We start from the raw sequence: 23,203 nt of genomic DNA on the forward strand, positions 1-23,203 counted from the left end.
TTACTGTAGTAACCTCCTGGCTGCTTTCACAGCCTCTGGTCTGCTCCTCCCAGTTGGCCCTCAGTGCTGCTCCTATCTCACTTCTCATTTTAAAACCATCCATGGTTCCTGACTGCTGACAGGTAAAGTCCCAACTTAGAGGCAGGCAGCGGTCTTCACCATCCTTCTTGCCTCCCAGCTCATCCTTCCACTTCTCATTCTGTTCATGGAGCTACGGAGCCCCAACAGATTCTTTGCTGTTTCCTGAAGGTTCCACACACCTTCCCAACTCCGCTGCTTTGCTCATGCGGCTCTGGCACTACCCAAGCCTGGCAGATGGGCCCTGGGGGAGAAACCGCAGCCAGAATGTACCAGAATAGCTCTAGGGAACCTACACACTACAAGATGCACTATCCTGTCAGCCAAGAGGACCGGCAGAAACAACGCGTCCCGGGAAGGGTGGTAGGAGCAGCGTGAAGGGACAGTGCTCTGCTCCGAGATTCCCAACTTGGGAAATAATAAAAATTCAATGCAGGATCCCATGGCAAAAATTCCAAAGGACTGTGAAGAGGTCCCCTTGAGACATGGTTGATCGGCCTATATATTCACCTCCCTGCTTCTGTGGTAGGTGGGGTGCAGGGACTTGAGGGATATTGGCCCCAGACTCCTGGCTTCCTCTTCTCCACAAGGGCAGGCACAAACCGGGGTTCATGTCTATACCTCCACTTCATGGCTGTGAGACCCTGGCAATTACTTAATCCTCCCTGAGGGAGTCCGCTCTATAAAAGGGAGACAGCGCCAGGTGCTGTGGCTCACGCCTGTAATACCAGCATGGTGGGAGGATCATTTGAGCCCAGAAGTTCGAGACCAGCCTGGGCAACAAAATGAGACTCTGTCTCAACAAAAAATAAAATAAAATAAAAATAGCCCGGCGTGGTGGCGTGTGCCTGTAGTCTCAGCTGTTCGGGAATCTGAGACAGAAGATCGCTTGAGCCCAGGATTTTGAGGCTGCAGTGAGCTATGACTGCACCACTGTACTCCAATCTGGATGACAGAGGGTAACCCTGTCTCAAAAAAAAAAAAAGGAAACCACACCATGCTGGAGAATTGAACATAACTACCTGGCACACACAGTAGGTTCTCAACAACCAGCAGATGAGATTTTAATCACATTTTCCTCCTCCTGAGGTCCTGATGTCGGGGAGTGCTTCACAGGGCTTGAGTCCTGCCCTGGGAGCCTGGCCTGGGGCTGGACAGGGGGCACCAGGAAGTGTCCCTGGTGAGGGTTCTGAGGTCACTGTGGATGGTCCTTTCCCCCAGAGATCTCCTGTGGACTGTTGCAAAGAAGGCACACTCAGTCAACGCTGTGTTCCAGGATCCTCACAGCTTCAGTGGAGGATATATTAATCTAATATCACATGCCCTCTTGAGCAGAGAGTGCAACACTCACCCAGCCCTTCAGGAGCCTGGCGTTGGCACCAGAGACCCATGGCCAGTCACCCTAGCCTCTCTGAGCGGGGTCCGTATGGAGTGGAGAGAAGGACTCCACTCTGAGGATCTGAGGATCTGGTGTGGAGTGTTAGAAGGAACCATCCATTAGGTCCCAAGGTCTTCCTTTTGAACCACAAATGGGACAGCCATCTTCTCTCTGCTCTGGAGTGGAGGGAGGAGGAGACTAGCAGGCCATCTGTTCCAAGGGCAGGAGCTCTGAGCCAGACAAAGGCATCCAAGCTCGGACATCTGTCTTCTCTTCAGCAGGCTTAGCCATGGCAGCCACCACTGAGCAAAACATCCTGGAAATGCAGCAGATGTACACACTGCTCCAAGACGGCAGAAGCACTAGAAACTGGAGTCCCTGACAGGCGGTGGCACTCGCCCAGGGGGGGGTCTTCCCTCTCTGCCAGGGTGGGTAGGACAGAGCACCTGCTAGTGGGCTGCACTTCCCATGGGGGACATTTGCATGAAAGAACAAGTGTTGCTTGAACCCCAGGATCTGTCCCTATGGAGCCTCAGCAGAAGACTGAAGGCCTGCGGGGCTGATTCTTGACATTGGTCAAATGCCTCTCCCATTGACTATCTGCTTTGGATCAGAGCTTCAAGGAGAAGCCTATTGCCAGTCCCACTCTCCACCCTTCACCCACCTACCCTCATGAGTTAAATAAACAGGCAGCTAAGTGCTTTTTATTCATCCCAGTGGTCCCCAAACTTCAGTCACTCCTGCACCTCTTAGAGGCCATTTCACCATGTCTGTGCACCACCTATGCAAGCATTAATTAGTATTTTCAATTGAACAGTCTCACTTTTTAAACAGGGGTTCCATCCTAAGCAATAACATCCATGAATTACAGTTTTGATGTGCTAGTCATCATTTTACTTTTTCCTAGTGTATAACACAAATACAGAGCTATTAAAATTATACAAAAATCATATCACATATTTAAACCATCTCTGGGAAATAATGGACCTACCCCAACCCTTCAAATGTCAAAGAGGCTGCCATAAACAGCCACCAAGGTCTGGACAGGACAGAGAAGAAGTTGTTCCAGCTGGCTGACCTGCAGGCCTGGCCCCTTGCAGAGCTCGAGGGAAGAGCACAGAGAAGGAGAGGATGCTTGCTTGGGCAGGCAGCCAAGTCACCTAAAAGCATTAGTAAGTTCTTCAGATAAAAGTTGGGATCAGAGGTGGGGCACTAGTACGATTAGGATTAGAATCCGATCCGTCGGGAGTCCCCTCTGTCTCCTAATGAGAAAAGGTCTGCAGATACGCTGGCAGCCCAGGTGATCCTGCAGCCAGGAAGGATGCCAAGGGCAGACCTCAGAGGTGGCTCCACCCTCCAAGTGTGCTTGGCCTTGTTCTTAGCTAAAGTGAGCTTGGGAGCACAGTGGTCCCACCTGAAGGCTGTCGATTCCTTCAGTGTAGTGGTTCTCAAACTCTAGCTGCATCAGAATCATAAAGCTGAGCCCATCCCACAGTGTCTGATTCACTGGGGCTGGAACAGAGCCCAGGTGGTCCTGCTGATGATGCTGGTCCAGGGACCACACTTTGAGAACCACTGGTGTAGAAGTCAGTATTGCCCAATCCTGAAAAGAGAGTATTCTGAAGCATTAACAACTCAGGAAAAAATTCTCCCAGGATGACAAAGTCAGGAAAATTAACTTAGACACAAACTACCATGTGTGCATCCCCAAAGCCCAACACCAGCATCACCTATTAGCAACCACATGGCAGGTTCCTGGGGACCGTTGATGCCAGTGGCTGGTCCAGAACTTTTCACTGAGATCTCTAGAAGAATTCCCACCAACAAACAATGTCACATCCAAAAAAGACTTCAAGTTGAGAAATGATGGCATGACCTGCGTAGAATTCTGCAGAAGTCAGACTTGTTGGCTCTCCAGAACTGCCTGGCCCTTTGCGACCACACCCCCTTGCCAAGTTGCCATCTGTCCCACCAAAGGGGCCTCGGGTCAACTCCTTTAGAGTTACTGCTTACTCTTCCAGAGCAGTATCCCGGGAGACACTCCTGCAGGGGAGGACAGGGAGACCCTGGGCTTGCATCTAACCTACGGGTCACTCTTGTTAGAATCATCTGTCATTCCCTGCTGCTCTTCCGATGGCCCAGGTGACTCAGGCAGGAGGCAGTCAAGAGAGGGAACTGACTCATCACAAGCCTGGATGCTGGGGCTGGGGTTTCTCTGCACCCCTTACACCTTCATCTCACCATCCCAGGAACAGGTGGACTCAGGACAACAGGAGGGAAAGAACTGCATTTGTCCCTAAGAATCTGGCCTAATGGATCAGGAATCATGTACCAAAATCCTCACTGAACACGCCTGTACCAGGGAGCATGCAGGGTGAGGGGACACAGGCATCTGCTGTGGCTCCCATCCATCATCTCATCTCATCTCCAGTCCAGTAACAGTGGGTGAGAGATGAGGAAGCAAATGGAGTCTTGTGCTGCATCATGCAAAGAACTGGTATGGGGAGAAAACTGAGGAGGAAGAGCACAGAGACGGCATACCTGGAGTCAGCTGGGAAGGTTGAGCCAGATGGAGGGCAGGATGTTCCTGCCAAGAGAGAAGCCAGCATGGAGGTGTGGCTGGACCAAAGGGGCAAAGGAAGAAGTGACTGCAGGTGAGACAGAGGAGGAGGCCTCAGGGAGACCATAAAGGGTCTCTAGCCATGCTAAGGAGCTTGTTCCTGCTCAGAGCAGCAGGAGAGGATGATGATTCTAACAAGAGTGGCTTCTAGATCAGATGCAAGCCCACGATCTCCCTGTCCTTCCCTACAGAAGTGTCTCCCAGACAACTACTCTGGAAGAGTAAGTAGTAACTTTAGAGGAGTTGACCTGAGGCCCTTTTGGTGGGGCAGATGGCAACTTAGCAAGGGGGGAAGGTTTCAAAGGGCCAGGCAGGGCCCTGGAGGGCCTGAAAGGGCAGGTGCTTTGAAGAGGAAACTCTGCAGCTGGTGACCTTTTGGTCTTGGGCAGATTAAGGGCCTCACCTCAGTGGGGTCTGCCACTTGAATGAGGTCATCAGTATGGAAAGGTCAGCTTCAGAAGCCTCGAGATCACTGAGGACCGGTGACTAGGTGGGGAGTCTTGGAGCTTGGAGGGAGAAAAGGGAAAGGCAGCCATGCTCATGGCAGGCACAGAAATTCAGCCATGCAGTGGGGCTCCTGAATGGGGGCTAGCCACGGGCAAGGGACCTGATTCTGGATGATAATAAAAATAACAGCTGCCCCTTGCGTGGTGCTAAGGATGAGCCAGGAACTTTTCTTAGGACTTTAAGTATCCTAACACATTGAATCCTCCCAAAAACCCTAAGAGGTAGGTGCTATTATTATCCTTATGCTCAAGATGAAAAAAAGATGGCAAAGAAGCCTATGAAAAGATGCTCCACATCATATGACATGAGGGTAATGCAAATTAAAACAACAAGATACCACTGCATATCTATTAGAATGGCCAAACTCCAGAACACTGATGATACCAAATACTGGAGAGGATGGGGAGTGACAGAAACTCTCATTCATTGCTAGTGGGAATGCAAAATGGTACAGCCACTTTGGAAGACAGTTTGGCGTTTTCTTACAACATGAAACATACCCTTACCAGATGATCCAGCAATGGAACTCCTTGGTATTTACCCAAAGAAGCTGAAATCTGGTGTCCACACAAAATCCTGTGCATGGATGTTTAGAGCAGCTTTATTAATAATTGCAAAAACTTAGAAGTCACCAAGATATCCTTCAGTAGGTGAATGGATAAACTGTGGTACATCCTGACAATGGATACTGTTGACCTTTGGTAACCACAGCCTCTTCATCCATGGATTCAACCAACCATGGAGCAAGCTTTTTTTTTTTTTTTTTTCGGCGGGGGGCCAAGAGGGTTGTGGCAGGGAGGGGACAGAGTCTCACTCTGTTGCCAGGCTGGAGGACAGTGGTGCCATCTCAGCTCACTGCTACCTCCACCTCTCAGGTTCAAGTGATTCTCCTGCCTCAGCCTCCCAAGTAGCGGAGATTACAGGCACCCGCTACCATGCCCAGCTAATTTTTGTGTGTGTGTGTTTTTAGTAGAGATGAGGTTTCACCATGTTGGCCAGGCTGGTCTTGAACTTCTGACCTCAGGTGATCTGCCCACCTCAGCCTCCCAGAGTGCTGGGATTACAGTGCTGGCATGAGCCACCACACTCAGTCAGGATGGAGGATATTTAAAAAATAAATAAATAAATAAATAACAACAGAGCAACAACAACAACAAAAAAAACCCAATGCAGTGTAACAACTATTTACCTAGCATTTACACTGTATTAGGTATTAATCTAGAGATAATTTAGAGAATATGGGAGGATGTGCATGGGCTATATGCAAACACTACACCATTTTATATCAGGGACTTGAGCATCCTCAGATTTTGGTACCCACGGGGGTCCTGGAACCAATCCCCCGTGGTTCCTAAGGGACAGCTGTGTTAATTCAGCACTAAAACTGAACAAGCTATCAAGCAATGAAAAGACATGGAGGAAAGTTAAATGCATATTAAAGAAGAGAAATAAGCCAATCTGAAAAGGCTACATTCTGTATGATTCCAATTAAACAACATTATGGAAAAGGCAAAACTATGGGGAATCAGTAAAAAGACAGAGGACTTTTAGGGCTGTGAAAATACTCTGATACTATAATGATGAATACATGCCATTATGCATTTGTCCAAAACCATTCAACATACCCCACCAAGAGTGAACCCTAATGTAAACTCTGGAGTCTGGGTGATGATGCCGTGTCAATGGAGATTCATCAGTTGTAACAAATGGGCCACTCTGACAGGGATGGTGACAATGAGGAAGCTGTGCCTGTGTGGCAGCAGGGAGCGTATGGGAAATCTCTGTACCTTCCTCTCAGTTTTGCTATGAATCTAAAATCCTCTAAAACTAGTCTCTTAAACAAAACAGAGGCACAAAGAGGCTAAGTCATTCCCATGGCCATGTCGCTGGGAATGGCAGGATCAGGGTCAAAGGCCAGGTCTCCATAAGCTCACATCCTAGAATCCAAAATTCTTTGAGCTAGGAGGGATCTTAGAGGTCAACTGGCCCAATTCTCTTAGCTTACAGAAGGGGAAGCTGAGACCCAGAGACAGCAAGTGATTGACTTATGGGCACTTAACAACTTAGTTGGTTAGCTGCAACACAGAATTGAGAGCCCAAAGAATAACTTGGTGAGGATGGCTGGGTAGATCATAAGACTTGAAAAGGGAGAGAGACCCAAATGCCCCTGCCTCCCTCTGCTGTCTTCCTAGGCATCCCCTGCCCACTGCCTTCCTCTCCACCCCAAGCTCTAGCTCCCTCCTGGGCCTGCAGTGCCCATGTAATGGCACTCAGCACAATGGCCTCTCAGCTCCTTGCCCTGAATTCCAGTGACTGGCACCTCCATGCCACAAGGGGTCTTCACACATCATGAGGGCCTGGCCTCTCAGTACTTATGCTCCTCTTCTGGCTCGGTCCACAGCCTCCCAACCCTCCAGCTCCTTACTGCAGCCCCTCAATGTGCACATGGGTTACTTGCCTGCTTATCCCTCTCCAACCCAGACTTCGTGGACCACCCCAACTCTTCACACCCCCACTGTTGTCTTCCATCTGGCTGTGATCCAGCCCCAGCGCTGGATCAAGGCCTCCCTCCACCTTCTCCATCCTGCTCCTCTGTCCCCAGGCCTGCTGAGGGCCACCAAGTAGACGGAGGCCACCAGATAGAATGGGGCTACTTTGAGCTCAAGGTCTCCCACCACCAGAGGGTGTCACTTCCACCCTGAGCTCCTGACTCCCAGCCAATCATGCAGGACGGGGGTTCTCAACGCTGGCGGCACACTGAAGCCACCTGGAGAGCTTGGACAGGCTCCAATGCCAGGGCTATTCAGTGTGATTGCTCTGGGGATGACCCGGGCATCAGGATTTTCAAGGCTCCCCAGATGCTCCATCTATACAGGGGATTACCACTCAGCAGCAGAAAGAAAGAAACTACTGCCACATGCCACAGCATGATGGGCCTCAAACACTGCACTAAGTGAAAGAAGCCAGACGCAGAAGACTGCGTGTTCTTTAATCCCATTTATAGGAAATTTCCAGAAAAGGTAAAACTATTCCTGGGGCTGAGGGGTGGAACTGACTACAAATGGGCACATGGGAGTTTTTAGAGTGATGAAATGTTCTAAAACTGGACTGTGGTGATGGTTGCACAAATACATACTTCTTTTTTTTTTTTTTTTTTTTTGAGACAGGGTCTCACTGTCTCCCAAGTTAAAGTGTGCAGTAGTGCAATCATAGCTCACTGCAGCCTTGAACTCCTGGGCTGAAGCCTCTCAGGTAGCTGGAACTATAGGTGTGCACCCTCATACCCAGCTAATTTTCGTATTCTTTTTGTAGAGACAGGGTTTTGTCATGTTGTCCAGGCTGGTCTCGAGCTCCTGGGCTCAAGCAATCCTCCCGCTGTGGCCTCCCAAACTGATGGAATTATAGGCATGAGCCACCACACCTGGCCAACATAAAAAATGTATAAAAAATAATTGAACTGTACATTAACAACAGATGAACTGTATGGTATGTAAATTATATCTCAATAAGGCTATTAAAAGTGAAGAAAAGGAAACGGAAGAAAATCCAAAAATGCACATTTTATTTTGTATTAAAAACAAAATTTCCCTGGTGATTCTAGCAAGGAGCCAGAGTTGAGAACTCAATGTAGGAAGCCTCACCACTCACCCCCAGCCAGTGTCATTGATCTCTGGTCCTCCACAGCACAGGGCCTATCACAGACCATGGCACATAGGAGGCCACACTGATTTTTTTGAGTGAATGGACATGCATTCCCAGTTTGCCCCATGAATCCCTGGAGAAGCAAAGGGCTGTTTAGTGAGCACCTACTATGCACAGATCTTTCATTTCTGTTTTCTCACGTAACCATCTCATCTTCAGTACCTGCGAGGTAGGATAAATAGTCCCATTTTACACAAGGGAAAACTGGATCTCTACGAGGCCTAGGATCTCCTAGTCATCACTTAGCAAATCTGGACTCAGAGATCAGCCCATCTGGTACCAAGTCCTTCTTCTTTCATTTCATTTATATCTTTCATCCAGAGGGAGCATGGCAGAGCAAGTTGAAACTTTCCAGCCACCAATTCTCTCTATGGAACCCTGGTCCCAGCAGCAGCTCTAGATCTGATACATCCTAGGATCAGCATGGGAAAGTGAATTGCCTGGGGTCACACAGCCATGTTTGGCCAAAGTGGGCCTAGAGATCAGTACCTCGGACCCAAGTCCTGAGCAGCCTCTGGGTTACCATGCATTTACCTTGAATCTGAGGGGTTGGGGGTTCTCACAGGAGCAGCTGGTCCCTAGGTGGGATGGCCTTCAGCCCTCTATCCCTTCCACCGTCCCAAGGCCACAATAATAAGCTCCGTGGGAGTAAAGCCCCTCCACCACCCACTCCGACTTCAGGATTGCTTTCACTTGACATTCCTTCCAGTGCACCAGTCCGGAACAGAAGTGCTTGACGCTGCTGATCGACCAGTTTCATAAAAGGAATCCAGTTTCCTTTGCACTCATGAAAAGCTGTTAGCCCCTGGCAAGTTTCCAGGACCTGCACTCCAGCGATGCAGCCCAGACATTGAGAGAGGGATGCCAAAGCCCTTGGGCACAGAGAGGAGTCAGCTGGGCTGAGAGATTTAAATCAAGAGGGGTCCTTGCCAGCAATACCAGCAAGCAGCATCCTGTCCTCGGGAGAAGAGGTTTCCCACTGAGATGCCCTGAAACCCTGGCTGAGGGCCCCGACGGCTGTGCAAGGGGAAAGACGTGCTACCCAACAGTCAAGACCTGAGATTACCCAGTGAGGACCATGTAGCGAGGACACACAACAGCCTGACGGTACAGCTTCCGCTCTTTACCAGCATGTGCCCTGGGGCAAGAGGCCTCCCACCCTCTGCAAACCTCAGTTTCCCCATCTGTAAAATGGGAACCATCACTCCTCCTTACAGGGTGGCTGGCTGTGAGAGTTTTTGGGAATCTATAAGGCACCCAACCAATGTCAGGGCCCACAATTTACCCTCTTTAGACCCAGTCTGGTGGGAATTTCAAACCTCTTGAGGCTGCCGGCAGGTAGTTCCCATGCAATTCCAGGAAGCTAGAGAAGAAAAGAAGGAGCAATGGGAAGTCTGAACTGAGGGGTTCAGGACCCCAAAATTTAGTCCTGACTTTTCTGTGAACAATCTTTCATGACTTCAGAGGTGCCTTGACACCTTGAACTTTGTCCCCTTCCCTCTCTGGGCCTTAGTTTCCCCTTCTACAAAATGAAGAGGGTAGGAGATATGTCTCTAAGGGTCCTTCAGGCTCTGACAGCCAAACATGCTATTAGAAAAAATCAGGTCTGGCCGGGCACGGTGGCTCATGCCTGTAACCCCAGCACTTTGGGAGGCCGAGGTGGGCAGTTCAAGAGGTCAAGAGATCTAGACCATCCTAGCCAATATGGTGAAACCCCATCTCTACTAAAAATACATAAATTAGCTGGGTGTGGTGGCACGTGCCTGTAGTCCCAGCTACTCGGGAGGCTGAAGTAGGAGAATCACTTAAACCCAGGAGGTGGAGGTTGCAGTGAGCCGAGATCACGCCAATGCACTCCAGCCTGGCAACAGAGCGAGACTTTGCCCCCCACCCCCAAAAAAAAGAAAGAAAGAAAGAAAAAAAGAAAAAGAAAAAAGCAGATCTCTCCAAATCCTGGCAAAGTCCATTGTTAATGGGGCCATGGGATGGGTCCTTCCTATCCTCCACCATCCACCTGTTTCACTCTCATTTTAGAACATTTCTCACTTCTCTATGAAGGCGGCCTTTCAGCAAAGGCCTCTTTAGCGTTTGGCAATGAGTCACTCCCGCTGGAGGTCAAGTTCCCATTGTGCCTCCTCCTAGGGGCTGAGAAACAGAGCGGTGGGAAGATGAGGAGCAGTCTTGCCTGGGAAAAGCTTGCCTTGTTTGGATACCCACAGACAGTGGGGCCAAACACTTCCACTTTTCAAGCACCTCCAAAAACAACCCTCTCTGTGTATGAACTTTACAGTTTACAAAGCTCTTTCAAATCCATTACTCATTGGATTTTGGCAGAAGCCCTGCAGGGAGGCATGCAAGAGGTTATTGTCCCCATTTTACAGGAGAGGAATCGAAGCTCAGAGAAGTGAGGTAACTTCTCCAAGGTCACACAGCCAATGTATGAAGTGGTCTCTCCTTCCCATGGAAGTAACAGGGGGCAAGAACCTCAAAAGGTAAGTGCAGAGCTGGAGTGGAAACCAGATCTGCTGATTACCAGCCCTGCTCTGCTCCCAACTTTCTTGCCACCCTGCCTGGCCTTTCCCCATTGCCAGGCTGGTAGGAGGCTTGTGTGTCTGCCCCCACCGCTCCCGCTGAGGTCTGTCTAGACCCCTGACTCACACATGGAAATTCTCCACACAGCTAAAGTTTGTTTCTCTTGGGCTGCTAAGAACACTTGGTTTGTCTTGTGTTTTTGGAGGCTCCAAGTATCAAAAGCACGCATGGGAACAGAAAGGAAAGTGGGAGGCACAAAGCAAATGGGAAAAGAGACGGGTCATTTTGTACTCATCTGAGTGAGGCTAATGTTTCAAATATTGGCTAATATCCACTGTTAGTAAAGATATGTGAAAATGGGAATTTTCAAATGCTGTTGGTGGGACTGGAAATTAGAGCTGCCTTTTTGGAGGTCAGTCCCTCTCAAAATTTTACATGGCCCAGCAATTCCACTTCTAGAAGTCTACTGCCGAGACGCACACCTAGGCATGAGAGAATGGCTGTGCCATTGAAAAGTGAACAGGCAACCTACAGAATGGGAGAAAATTTTTGCAACCTACTCATCTGACAAAGGGCTAATATCCAGAATCTACAAAGAACTCAAACAAATATACGAGAAAAAAAACAAACAACCCCATCAAAAAGTGGGGAAAGGATATGAACAGACATTTCTCAAAAGAAGATATTCATACAGCCAACAGACACATGAAAAAATGCTCATCGTCACTCGCCATCAGAGAAATGCAAATCAAAACCACAATGAGATACCATCTCACACCAGTTAGAATGGCAATCATTAAGAAGTCAGGAAACAACAGGTGTTGGAGAGGATGTGGAGAAATAGGAACACTTTTACACTGTTGGTGGGATTGTAAACTAGTTCAACCATTATGGAAAACAGTATGGCAATTCCTCAAGGATCTAGAACTAGATGTACCATATGACCCAGCCATCCCACTGCTGGGTATATACCCAAAGGATTATAAATTATTCTACTACAAAGACACATGTACACGTATGTTTATTGCGGCACTATTCACAATAGCAAAGACTTGGAATCAACCCAAATGTCCATCTGTGACAGACTGGATTAAGAAAATGTGGCACATATACACCATGGAATACTATGCAGCCATAAAAAAGGATGAGTTTGCGTCCTTTGTAGGGACATGGATGCAGCTGGAAACCATCATTCTTAGCAAACTATCACAAGAAGAGAAAACCAAACACCGCATGTTCTCACTCATAGGTGGGAACTGAACAATGAGATCACTTGGACTCGGGAAGGGGAACATCACTCACTGGGGCCTATCATGGGGAGGGGGGAGGGGGGAGGAGGGAGGGATTGCATTGGGGAGTTATACATGATATAAATGATGAATTGATGGGTGCTGACGAGTTGATGGGTGCAGCACACCAACATGGCATAAGTATACATATGTAACAAACCTGCACGTTATGCACATGTACCCTAGAACTTAAAGTATAATAAAAAAAAAAAAAAGAAAGAAAAGTGGTCAACGTTCAGAGGGGCTCGCTCAGTAAGTTACGATATACCCATCTGACAGAACACCAGGTCCCTTTAAACCATGAGGTTAATCAAGGCCTCTAAGATCTGTTGTAAAGTGAAAAAAGAATATACATGTTATGAAGTCATTTGGCTTTAAAACAAATACATTGAAAAAGTTCTAGGCAGATGAACCCTAAAGTGAAAGCAGGAGTTAACTTTCAGAGAGAAAGCATGATTTAGGTGGCTTGGGGCAAAGCAACACTTTTACATTTTTCCTACCTCTATTTTGGCTTTTTTTTTTCCACCACAAAACACATACACAAAACAAAAAAATCACCTACCATGTATTAAGGTGTGTTTGTAAGTCATTTAGAACAAACAAAACTCTACCCCATCCAAGGAGATATTGGCATCTTCGGTCCAAGCCAGCCTTTCCCCCAAACTCTCCTCACAGGTGAACACCCCCTGGTGGAACTTTGTGATCTTAGATGGTCATGACAGCATCAATAACAATGACAAGCCCACAGGGGCACTGAGGGAATAAGCCACACGATGTAGCCAATAAAAAGAATGACAGGGAAGGTTCACTCCTGATGATGGTTTCCACCAGTCCCATGCACAGTGAAATTCCTCAGCTACCAGCTCTATTTTGTCAACGGTGAAACAGCTTTGATCGCACTAACCAACACTTGCTTAAAAGCCCTGTGACAGTACCCATCCCTGACTAAGCCACATTGCCTCTTGCTAGATGACAGCAGTAAGCAGTAAAGGAGGCCGTGTCCACACGAGCCAAGCGTACCTCAGAGAACCTCTGAACGTCTTGCGTCAGCGTGCCCACGCGCTTCCACTGGTAGTGCTTGAGCAACTTCAGAATGGCTGGATTCACCGCGTTGTCTGATGGGACGGTCCGAAAGAAATAAGGGTATTTTTTCTTATCTGCTAGAACAGGCGTGGTTGCAGCAAAAGAAAGCTGAAAGACACAAAAGAGACAACACTTCTTACTGATGAGCCTCGCAGCTGTGACCCAGCATCTTTCCTACTGGAATAGAGACTGTTAGTTTCAACTTGGAGCATAAACACATGGGGACAGATATTTTTAAAACTTTTTTATTGTAAGAGTAACATACCATGATGGAAGGGAAGGTTTAAAAATGCAAAATAAGAAGAAAGAAGGGAAAAAATAGCCAATGATCTACCCCTCCCTAAAGAACCATCATTCATGTTATCGTCTATTCCTTCCCAGTCCTTTTTCTATGCACAGTGATTGGATTTTTTAAAAAGATCCTGAAATCATTCTACATGCACAATTGAACTGTTTTTCCCCATTTAACAGTATCCTTAAAAACTCTTTGTAAACATTATAATAGCTGCACAATATTCCAGCATATGAATATACCATAATTTACTGAATCGTTTCTAATTTGGGGTTATTTCTATTATTTCTAATTTGTCATTATCATCATATTATTCTACAGGCATCTTTGTACATAGCATTTTTTGTTCTATATTTTGGGATGTTTCCGTACGATAGAGTCTGTGATGTAAAATTTCCCAGATAAAGAATATGAGTTTTTAAAGATTGATACTTATTTCCAAAAAATATTTTATCAGTTTGCAAATTTACTAGCCAAGAATGATTAGAGGGCCAATCTCACCACATCTTTGCCAACAGAGGGAGTAAAAAATGTTATTCTAATTTTATAATGATTTATCACCAAATAAAACCCTGAATCATATCGCATTCATGATTATGGATAATGCTGAACTTTTTCCTATGGTTATTAACTAGTAGCATATCCTATTTTAGCAATTACTTTTTCATGTCCTTTGTTTATTTTTTGAGTGGTATTCTAATGCTTTTCTGATTGAATTTAATGAAGACATTTTATATGTATAGCATTCAAACTCAGGCTATTATAGTTGTTGCAAATACCTCAGTTTGTGTTTGCCTTTACATTTTATGTGTGTGTATTTAATTTACACTTGGTAGTCAAAGCTGTCCATCGATCTCTTTATTATTTCCTCTTTTTCTTTTAAGTGCCAGTTAAGTTGTTAAACTGGATTTTAATTGTCTGTCCCTGAAGGCCCAACCTAAATGTCACCTCTTCCATAACACTTCCTCTGATCTCTGTTCCTTCCCTCAGCCTGAGCCACAGAAGGTAGTTATCAAAGTTTTTGATCTTTGCAGTATGATGGGGAAAAGGTGGTATCTTGTTATAGTTCTAATTTGCATTTTTCTTAGTGTGAATGAGGTTTTCTTCTACTTTTTAAAATTTTATTTATTATTTAGAGACAGGGTCCATTCTGTTGCCCAGACTGGAGTACAGTGGTGCTATCATAGCTCACTGCAGCCTGGAACTCCTGGGTTCCAGCGATCCCCACCTGCCTCAGTCTCTGGAGTAGCCAGGACTATAGGGGTATGCCTCTATGCCTAGCTAATTTAAAAATCTTTTTAGAGAAGGGGTCTATGTTGCCTAGTCTGGTTTTGAACCCCTGGGCTCAAGCCTCCGGCCTCAGTCTCCTGAGTTGCTATGACTACAGGCGTGCCATCGCACCCAGCTTCTTCCTATGTGTAAAAGTAATGGTAGTTCCTTTCTGGAAACTGTTTACATTTTTTGCTTGTTTCTAATTTGACTTGTAGTCTTCCTTATCAGTTTATAGAAATGATCTTTTATATTAAGAAAATTAACCCTTTATAAGTTGCTAATTTTCCTCCCAGTTTGTACTTTGTTTCTTGATGTTGTTTATAGCGCCATTTCCATGTAGACATGGTTTTTTTTTTTTATGAGGATGAATTTATCAGTTTTTTTTCCTTTATGACTTCAGGTTTTGTGTCATATTTAAGAAAGGCCTCTCTTACTCTGAGATTATAAAATAATTTCTCCATGGTTTCTTCTAGTCTGTCTGTCCTTCCTTCCTCCCTCCTCCCTCCTTCTCTTCTTTTAAAAAAGGTTTCATTCAAACCTTTGACCCAGAGAGAGCATGAATGAAGCAAGCTCAGTGTTTGCTGCCACCAGCTACCTCCCCGAACCCTTGCTTATCCCAGCAGGGGCTCTGGATTTGATACATCCTAGGGTCCAATCTCATCATCCGGGGAAACGACATCTGGTACCTTCAGCCTCCAGCTGAAGTTGCTTTATTACTTCTTCTGTCGCCCTAGAACCACTTTCCCCTTACAGAAGTTTGTGGGGGGCAGTAGAGATTTGTCCCCTTCCATGTCTGGTTTAGAGGGTAGACAGCCACTACCTAGACTTGCTGGATCTGCTATCTATTGGAGCTGACCACGCAACAGTAATTCAGCCATTACCTGAAGCTACAGAGCCCCTGTAGAAACCAACTTCTAAGATCCAACAAAGATAGAGACACCCCAAGACCGGTAAAGGTCAAGGGTAGAATGACTTTTGTCAATGTTCAAAGATTCTGGGTAGAAGAGGACTAAGGAGAGAGAGAAATTTCAACTGGACACACTGAGGAACACTCACATTAGAGTTGTCTGGCCACGGAAAAGCTGCCCTCAGAAGTAGTGAGATACCTGTGTCTGGAGGTGTGCAAGCAGAGACTGGACCACAACCTAGTGAGAACAGAAGAGCTTCAAAGTGTCTGTGAACCCCCTGAAAACTGTAGGAAAGCATTTGCATGACCACGTATGTGCAGACAGACATGCACATTTTTCTGAAAAAAAGAATCAGTGGCTTCCATCAGACTAACAAAGAGGATCATTCCAACCAAATCAAGGTCTGCGCACCTGCCTTCAGGTGACATTTAGGTCCCGTAGTGAGTGCGGGAAATAGAAGCTCTCTATAGTCCCCTCAAGCCTACTGTCTGTGATTCTTCTCACGAGATTAAAACAACACTGTAAGCCTCCTATGCTCACCAGTAGGGGAAGGAGCTATTAGAAAAACCTGGGAGCAACTATTTCAGGACAGGGACATCATATACACCATCACATCCCCAAAAATGCTTATCTAATACAATTTGGAAAATATTGGTTTTCTGATGTGATTTCTGAATCACACTCTGGTTGCTACTTTACCGTTATTGTCCCATTAGTTCCAGGTCCACAATTAATTGTTGCTTGAACAACCTCATATGTTTTCCCTGTGGGTAATTACCGTGGTTACTGTTCAGTGAATAAATGGCCCATTGTGTTTACGATAGGCTTGGAGTACAATATGTGCCCCGGGTCTAAATCATGTTGGGTGCAAAATATTAACTGGCGCTGACATTTTCTGCACCATTTGAGATAATGCACGCTTTGATTAGATTGCTTTGCGTCACTGTTTCTCTGGCTTTGGTCTCCTGAAACTTTCTTCCATGGGCAAAAACTGCAGGTGCCCAGTAGTACTGCTGGACTTCAGAACTAACAGACATCTGAGAAATCATCTAGCTCTGGGGTTCTCAGCACACTGGAGTTATCTGGGGAGGTTTTAAAGAATACTGATGACTTGGTCCCACTCCAAACTAACTGAATCAGAATCTCTGGGCATCTAGCCCAAGCATCAGTATTATTTAAAAATTTTCCAGGTGATTATGATGCTCAGTGAGGATCGAGGGCCACAGATGCAGTTCAACACCCCTGGTTTTGAATAAGCAGACTGCAGCCCCGAAATGAGATATCAGAATTCCACTATAGCTAATAAGAGGTGGAAGCAGGACTTGAACCCGGGTCTATAGGACCCTAACACTAGTGCACTTGCTCCCATAGATGACTACCTACCTGCCTGCCTCCTACATGCTCCCCAGACCTTCTTCCCCTATCTCAGTCACCCAGCATCTGGCACCACCAGGGCTGTGAGCATTAGGGCTCTAACTTGGAGACCAAGCTTTCTGAGCTCTCCTGCCTTGTTTCACATAACGAACAGATTGTGATTGAGGCTCTAAGTTAATTCCTAGCCAAGGATTTATTTCAGAGAGTATTTTAAAATTTAATTTATAGTTTTGTTATAATTTCTAGTTTTATTGCATTATTTTGAGAATTTGGCAAGTGCAGTGTCTGCTTTTGGAATTTATTGAGATTTTCTTTGTGGCCTATTATACAGTCAACTTCTGTACAAGTTCCATGGTGGCTGGAAAAAAGATGAAATCTCTAGTCATAAGCTATAGAATTCTTTATTAGACTACTTATGCATAATAGATATAACCAAACTAATTATATTATCATATGCTTTGTATTTTTGTTTACTTCATCTATCAAAGGCTGAGAAGTTTGTTAAATTTTTCTCTATTGTCTCTGACCATTTCTTCATGTATTTCAACTGTTTTTGCTTTATATGTGTTCCTTTTTTCTTGTTTTGAGCATAAATGTTCATCACAATTATATCTTCAGTTTTCAGCAATGTATACTTTTGCCTAGTGCAAACAACAGGCACTTAATAGATATTCATTGAGCAAGTGAAGATTGAAATATTTATCAAGGTAAAATAAACCTCTTTGTCATTTTATTGCTTTTTGTTTGATACTGTATCTCGCTTCTTATTAATACGGCAACCCTTACTGTATTTTTGCTTGCATTTGCCTGTCACTTTTTTAACTTCCTTTTATTCGTATTCTATTAAGATCGTTTTTAAATACACATCTTGAAAAGAACATACAGACAGATTTTAAAATACATATGTTTATTGCTGTAGTAAATACTTGGCCTTGGGGGGGCATGCCCAAGATGGCCGAATAGGAACAGCTCCAGCCTCCAGCTCCCAGCACGAGTGACACAGAAGACGGGTGATTTCTGCATTTTCAACTGAGGTACCGGGTTTCATCTCACTGGGGAGTGCCGGGACAATTGGTGCTGGTCAGCTGGTGCAGCCGGACCAGCCAGAGCTGAAGCAGGGTGAGGCACTGCCTCACTTGGGAAGCACAAGGGGGAAGGGAATCCCTTTTCCTAGCTAAGGGAAACTGAGACAGAAAACACCTGGAAAATCGAGTAACTCCCACCCTAATACTGCACTTTACCAAGAGTCTTAGCAAACGGCACACCAGGAGATTATATCTCACACCTGGCCCGGAGGGTCCCATGCCCACGGAGCCTCCCTCATTGCTAGCACAGCAGTCTGAGATTTAACTGCAAGGCGGCAGCCAGGCTCAGGGAGGGGCGCCTGCCATTGCTGAGGCTTAAGTGGGTAAACAAAGCCACCAGGAAGCTCGAATTGGGTGGAGCCCACCACAGCTCAAGGAGGCCGGCCTGCCTCTGTGGACTCCTCCTCTGGGGACAGGGCATAGCTAAACAAAAAGAAGCAGAAACCTCGGCAGAGGTAAATGCCCCTGTCTGACAGCTTTGAAGAGAGCGGTGGATCTCCCAGCACGGAGGTTGAGATCTGAGAACAGACAGCCTGTCTGCTCAAGTGGGTCCCTGACCCCTGAGTAGCCTAACTGGGAGACATCCCCCACTAGGTGCAGACCGACACTTCACACAGCGGGGTACACCCCTGAGACAAAGTTTCCAGAGCAAGAATCAGACAGCAACACTCACTGTTCAGCAATATTCTATCTTCTGCAGCCTCTACTGCTGATACCCAGGCAAACAGCGTCTGGAGTGGATGTCAAGCAAACTCCAACAGACCTACAGCTGAGGGTCCTGACTGTTAGAAGGAAAACTGACAAACAGAAAGGACTCCCACACCAAAACCCCATCAGTACGTCACCATCATCAAAGACCAAAGGCAGATAAAACCACAAAGATGGGGAAAAAGCAGGGCAGAAAATCTGGAAATTCAAAAAATCAGAGTGCATCTCCCCCTCCAAAGGAATGCAGCTCATCGCCAGCAATGGAACAAAGCTGGACAGAGAATGACTGTGACGAGTTGAAAGAAGAAGGCTTCAGTCAAACTTCTCAGAGCTAAAGGAGGAACTACGTAACCAGCGCAAAGAAACGAAAAACCTTGAAAAAAGAATGGAAGAATGGATAACTAGAATAATCAATATAGAGAAGACCTTAAAAAAACTGATAGAGATGAAAACCATAACACGAGAAATACATGACAAATGCACAAGCTTCAGTAAGAAACTCGATTAACTGGAAGAAAGAGTATCTGCGATTGAAGATGAAATGAATGAAATGAAGTGAGAAGAGAAGTGTGGAGAAAAAAGAGTAAAATGAAATTAACAAAGCCTCCAAGAAGTATGGGATTATGTGAAAAGATCAAATCTACATCTGACTGGTGTGCCTGAAAGTGATGGGGAAAATGGAACCAAGTTGGAAAACACTCTGCAGGATATCATCCAGGAGAATTTCCCCAACCTAGTAAGGCAGGCCAACATTCAAATTCAGGAAATACAGAGAACGCCACAAAGATACCCCTCGAGAAGAGCAACTCCAAGACACATAATTGTCAGATTCACCAAAGTTGAAATGAAGGAAAAAATGTAAAGGGCAGCCAGAGAGAAAGGTGGGGTTACACACAAAGGGAAGCCCATCAGACTAACAGCAGATCTCTCGGCAGAAACTCTCCAAGCCAGAAGAGAGTGGGGGCCAATATTCAACATTTTAAAGAAAAGAATTTTCAACCCAGAATTTCATGTCCAGCTAAACTAAGTTTCATAAGTGAAGGAGAAATAAAATCCTTTACAGACAAGCAAATGCTTAGAGATTTTGTCACCATCAGGCCTGCCCTACAAGAGATCCTGAAGGAAGCACTAAACATGGAAAGGAACAACGGGTACCAGCCATTGCAAAAACATGTCAAAATGTAAAGTCCATCGATGCTAGGAAGAAACTGCATCAACTAGCGAGCAAAATAACCAGTTAATATCATAATGACAGGATCAAGTTCACACGTAACAATATTAACCTTAAATGTAAATGGACTAAATGGTCCAATTAAAAGACACAGACTGGCAAATTGGATAAAAAGTCAAGACCCATCAGTTTGCTGTATTCAGGAGACCCATCTCACATGCAGAGACACACATAGGCTCAAAATAAAGGGATGGAGGAAGATCTACCAAGCAAATGGAGAACAAAAAAAGGCAGGGGTTGCAATCCTAGTCTCTAATAAAACGGACTTTAAACCATCAAAGATCAAAAGAGACAAAGAAGGCCATTACATAATGGTAAAGGGATCAATTCATCAGGAAGAGCTAACTATCCTAAATATATATGCACCCAATACAGGAGCACCCAGATTCATAAAGCAAGTCCTAAGAGACTTAGACTCTCATACAATACTAATGGGAGACTTTAACACCCCACTGTCAACATTAGACAGATCAATGAGACAGAAAGTTAACAAGGATATCCAGGAATTGAACTCAACTCTGCACCAAGCGGACCTAATAGACATCTACAGAACTCTCCACCCCAAATCAACAGAATATACATTCTTCTCAGCACCCCATCACACTTATTCCAAAATTGACCACATAGTTGGAAGTAAAGCACTCCTCAGCAAATGTAAAAGAACAGAAATTATAACAAACTGTCTCTCAGACCACAGTGCAATTAAACTAGAACTCAGGACTAAGGAACTCAATCAAAACCACTTAACTACATGGAAACTGAACAACCTGCTCCTGAATGACTACTGGGTACATAACAAAATGAAGGCAGAAATAAAGATGTTCTTTGAAACCAATGAGAACAAAGATACAACATATCAGAATCTCTGGGACACATTTAGAGCAGTGTGTAGAGGGAAATTTACAGCACTAAATGGCCACAAGAGAAAGCAGGAAAGATCTAAAATTGACACCCTAACATCACAATTAAAAGAACTAGAGAAACAAGAGCAAACACATTCAAAAGCTAGCAGAAGACAAGAAATAACTAAGATCAGAGCAGAACTGAAGGAGATAAAGACACAAAAAACCCTCCAAAAAATCAATGAATCCAGGAGCTGGTTTTTGGAAAAGATCAACAAAATTGATAGACCATTAGCAAGACTAATAAAGAAGAAAAGAGAGAAGAATCAAATAGATGCAATAAAAAATGATAAAGAGGATATCAACACTGACCCCAAAGAAAAACTACCATCAGAAAAGACTATAAACACCTCTATGCAAATAAACTAGAAAACCTAGAAGAAATGGATAATTTCCTGGACACTTATACTCTCCCAAGACTAAACCAGGAAGAAGTTGAATCCCTGAATAGACCAATAGCAGGCTCTGAAATTGAGGCAATAATTAATAGCCTACCAACAAAAAAAGTCCAGGACCAGACGGATTCACAGCCAAATTCTACCAGAGGTACAAGGAGGAGTTCGTACCATTCCTTCTGAAACTATTCCAATCAATAGAAAAAGAGGGAATCCTCCCTAACTCATTTTACGAGGCCAATATCATCCTGATACCAAAGCCTGACAGAGATACAACCAAAAGAGAGAATTTTAGACCAATATCCCTGATGAACATCGATGCAAAAATCCTCAACAAAATACTGGCAAACCAAATTCAGCAGCACATCAAAAAGCTTATCCACCATGATGAAGTGGGCTTCATCCCTGGGATGCAAGGCTGGTTCAACATATGCAAATCAATAAACATAATCCAGCATATAAACAGAACCAAAGACAAAAACCACATGATTATCTCAATAGATGCAGAAAAGGCCTTTGACAAAATTCAACAGCCCTTCACGTTAAAAATTCTCAATAAATTTGGTATTGATGGAACGTATCTTAAAATAATAAGAGCTATTTATGACAAACCCACAGCCAATATCATACTGAATGGGCAAAAACTGGAAGCATTCCCCTTGAAAACTGGCACAAGACAGGGATGCCCTCTCTCACCACTCCTATTCAACATAGTGTTGGAGTTCTGGCCAGGGCAATCAGGCAAGAGAAAGAAATCAAAGGTATTCAGTTAGGAAAAGAAGAAGTCAAATTGTCCCTCTTTGCAGATGACATGATTGTATATTTAGAAAACCCCATCGTCTCAGCCCAAAACCTCCTTAAGCTGATAAATAACTTCAGCAAAGTCTCAGGATACAATATCAATGTGCAAAAATCACAAGCATTCTTATACACCAGTAACAGACAAACAGAGAGCCAAATCAGGAATGAACTCCCATTCACAATAGCGTCAAAGAGAACAGAATACCTAGGAATCCAACTTACAAGGGATGTAAAGGACCTCTTCAAGGAGAACTACAAACCACTGCTCAGTGAAATAAAAGAGAACACAAACAAATGGAAGAACATACCATGCTCATGGATAGGAAGAATCAATGTTGTGAAAATGGCCATACTGCCCAAGGTAATTTATAGATTCAATGCCATCCCCATCAAATTACCAATGACTTTCTTCACAGAATTGGAAAAAACTGCTTTAAAGTTCATATGGAGCCAACAAAGAGCCCATATTGCCAAGATAATCCTAAGCCAAAAGAACAAAGCTGGAGGCATCACACTACCTGACTTCAAACTATACTACAAGGCTACAGTAACCCAAACAGCATGGTACTGGTACCAAAACAGAGATATAGACCAATGGAACAGAACAGAAATAATACCACACATCTACAGCCATCTGATCTTTGACAAACCTGACAAAAACAAGAAATGGGGAAAGGATTCCCTATTTAATAAATGGTGCTGGGAAAATTGGCTAGCCATAAGTAGAAAGCTGAAACTGGATCCTTTCCTTACTCCTTATATGAAAATTAATTCAAGATGGATTAGAGACTTAAATGTTAGACCTAAAACCATAAAAACTCTAGAAGAAAACCTAGGTAATACCATTCAGGACATAGGCATGGGCAAGGACTTCATGTCTAAAACACCAAAAGCAATGGCAACAAAAGCTAAAATAGACAAATGGGATCTAATTAAACTAAAGAGCTTCTGCACAGCAAAAGAAACTACCATCAGAGTGAACAGGCAACCTACAGAATGGGAGAAAATTTTTGCAATCCACTCATCTGACAGAGGGCTAATATCCA

The 23,203-nt window shown here is 44.8% G+C and overlaps 1 protein-coding gene across 1 annotated transcript in view; it reads right to left on the reverse strand.

Moving 5' to 3' along the window:
* GABBR2 (gamma-aminobutyric acid type B receptor subunit 2) overlaps positions 1–23,203 on the reverse strand; it is a 420,626-nt gene that overhangs the window by 233,139 nt on the left and 164,284 nt on the right. Inside the window, exon 3 of the mRNA XM_010357632.2 lies at positions 13,127–13,297. Coding sequence (XP_010355934.2) covers positions 13,127–13,297 — 171 coding nt within the window. The remainder of the gene's footprint in view (positions 1–13,126; positions 13,298–23,203) is intronic.

This window comes from Rhinopithecus roxellana, chromosome 16, assembly GCF_007565055.1.
Source record: "Rhinopithecus roxellana isolate Shanxi Qingling chromosome 16, ASM756505v1, whole genome shotgun sequence".
In the NCBI taxonomy this organism is placed as follows: Eukaryota; Metazoa; Chordata; class Mammalia; order Primates; family Cercopithecidae; genus Rhinopithecus; species Rhinopithecus roxellana.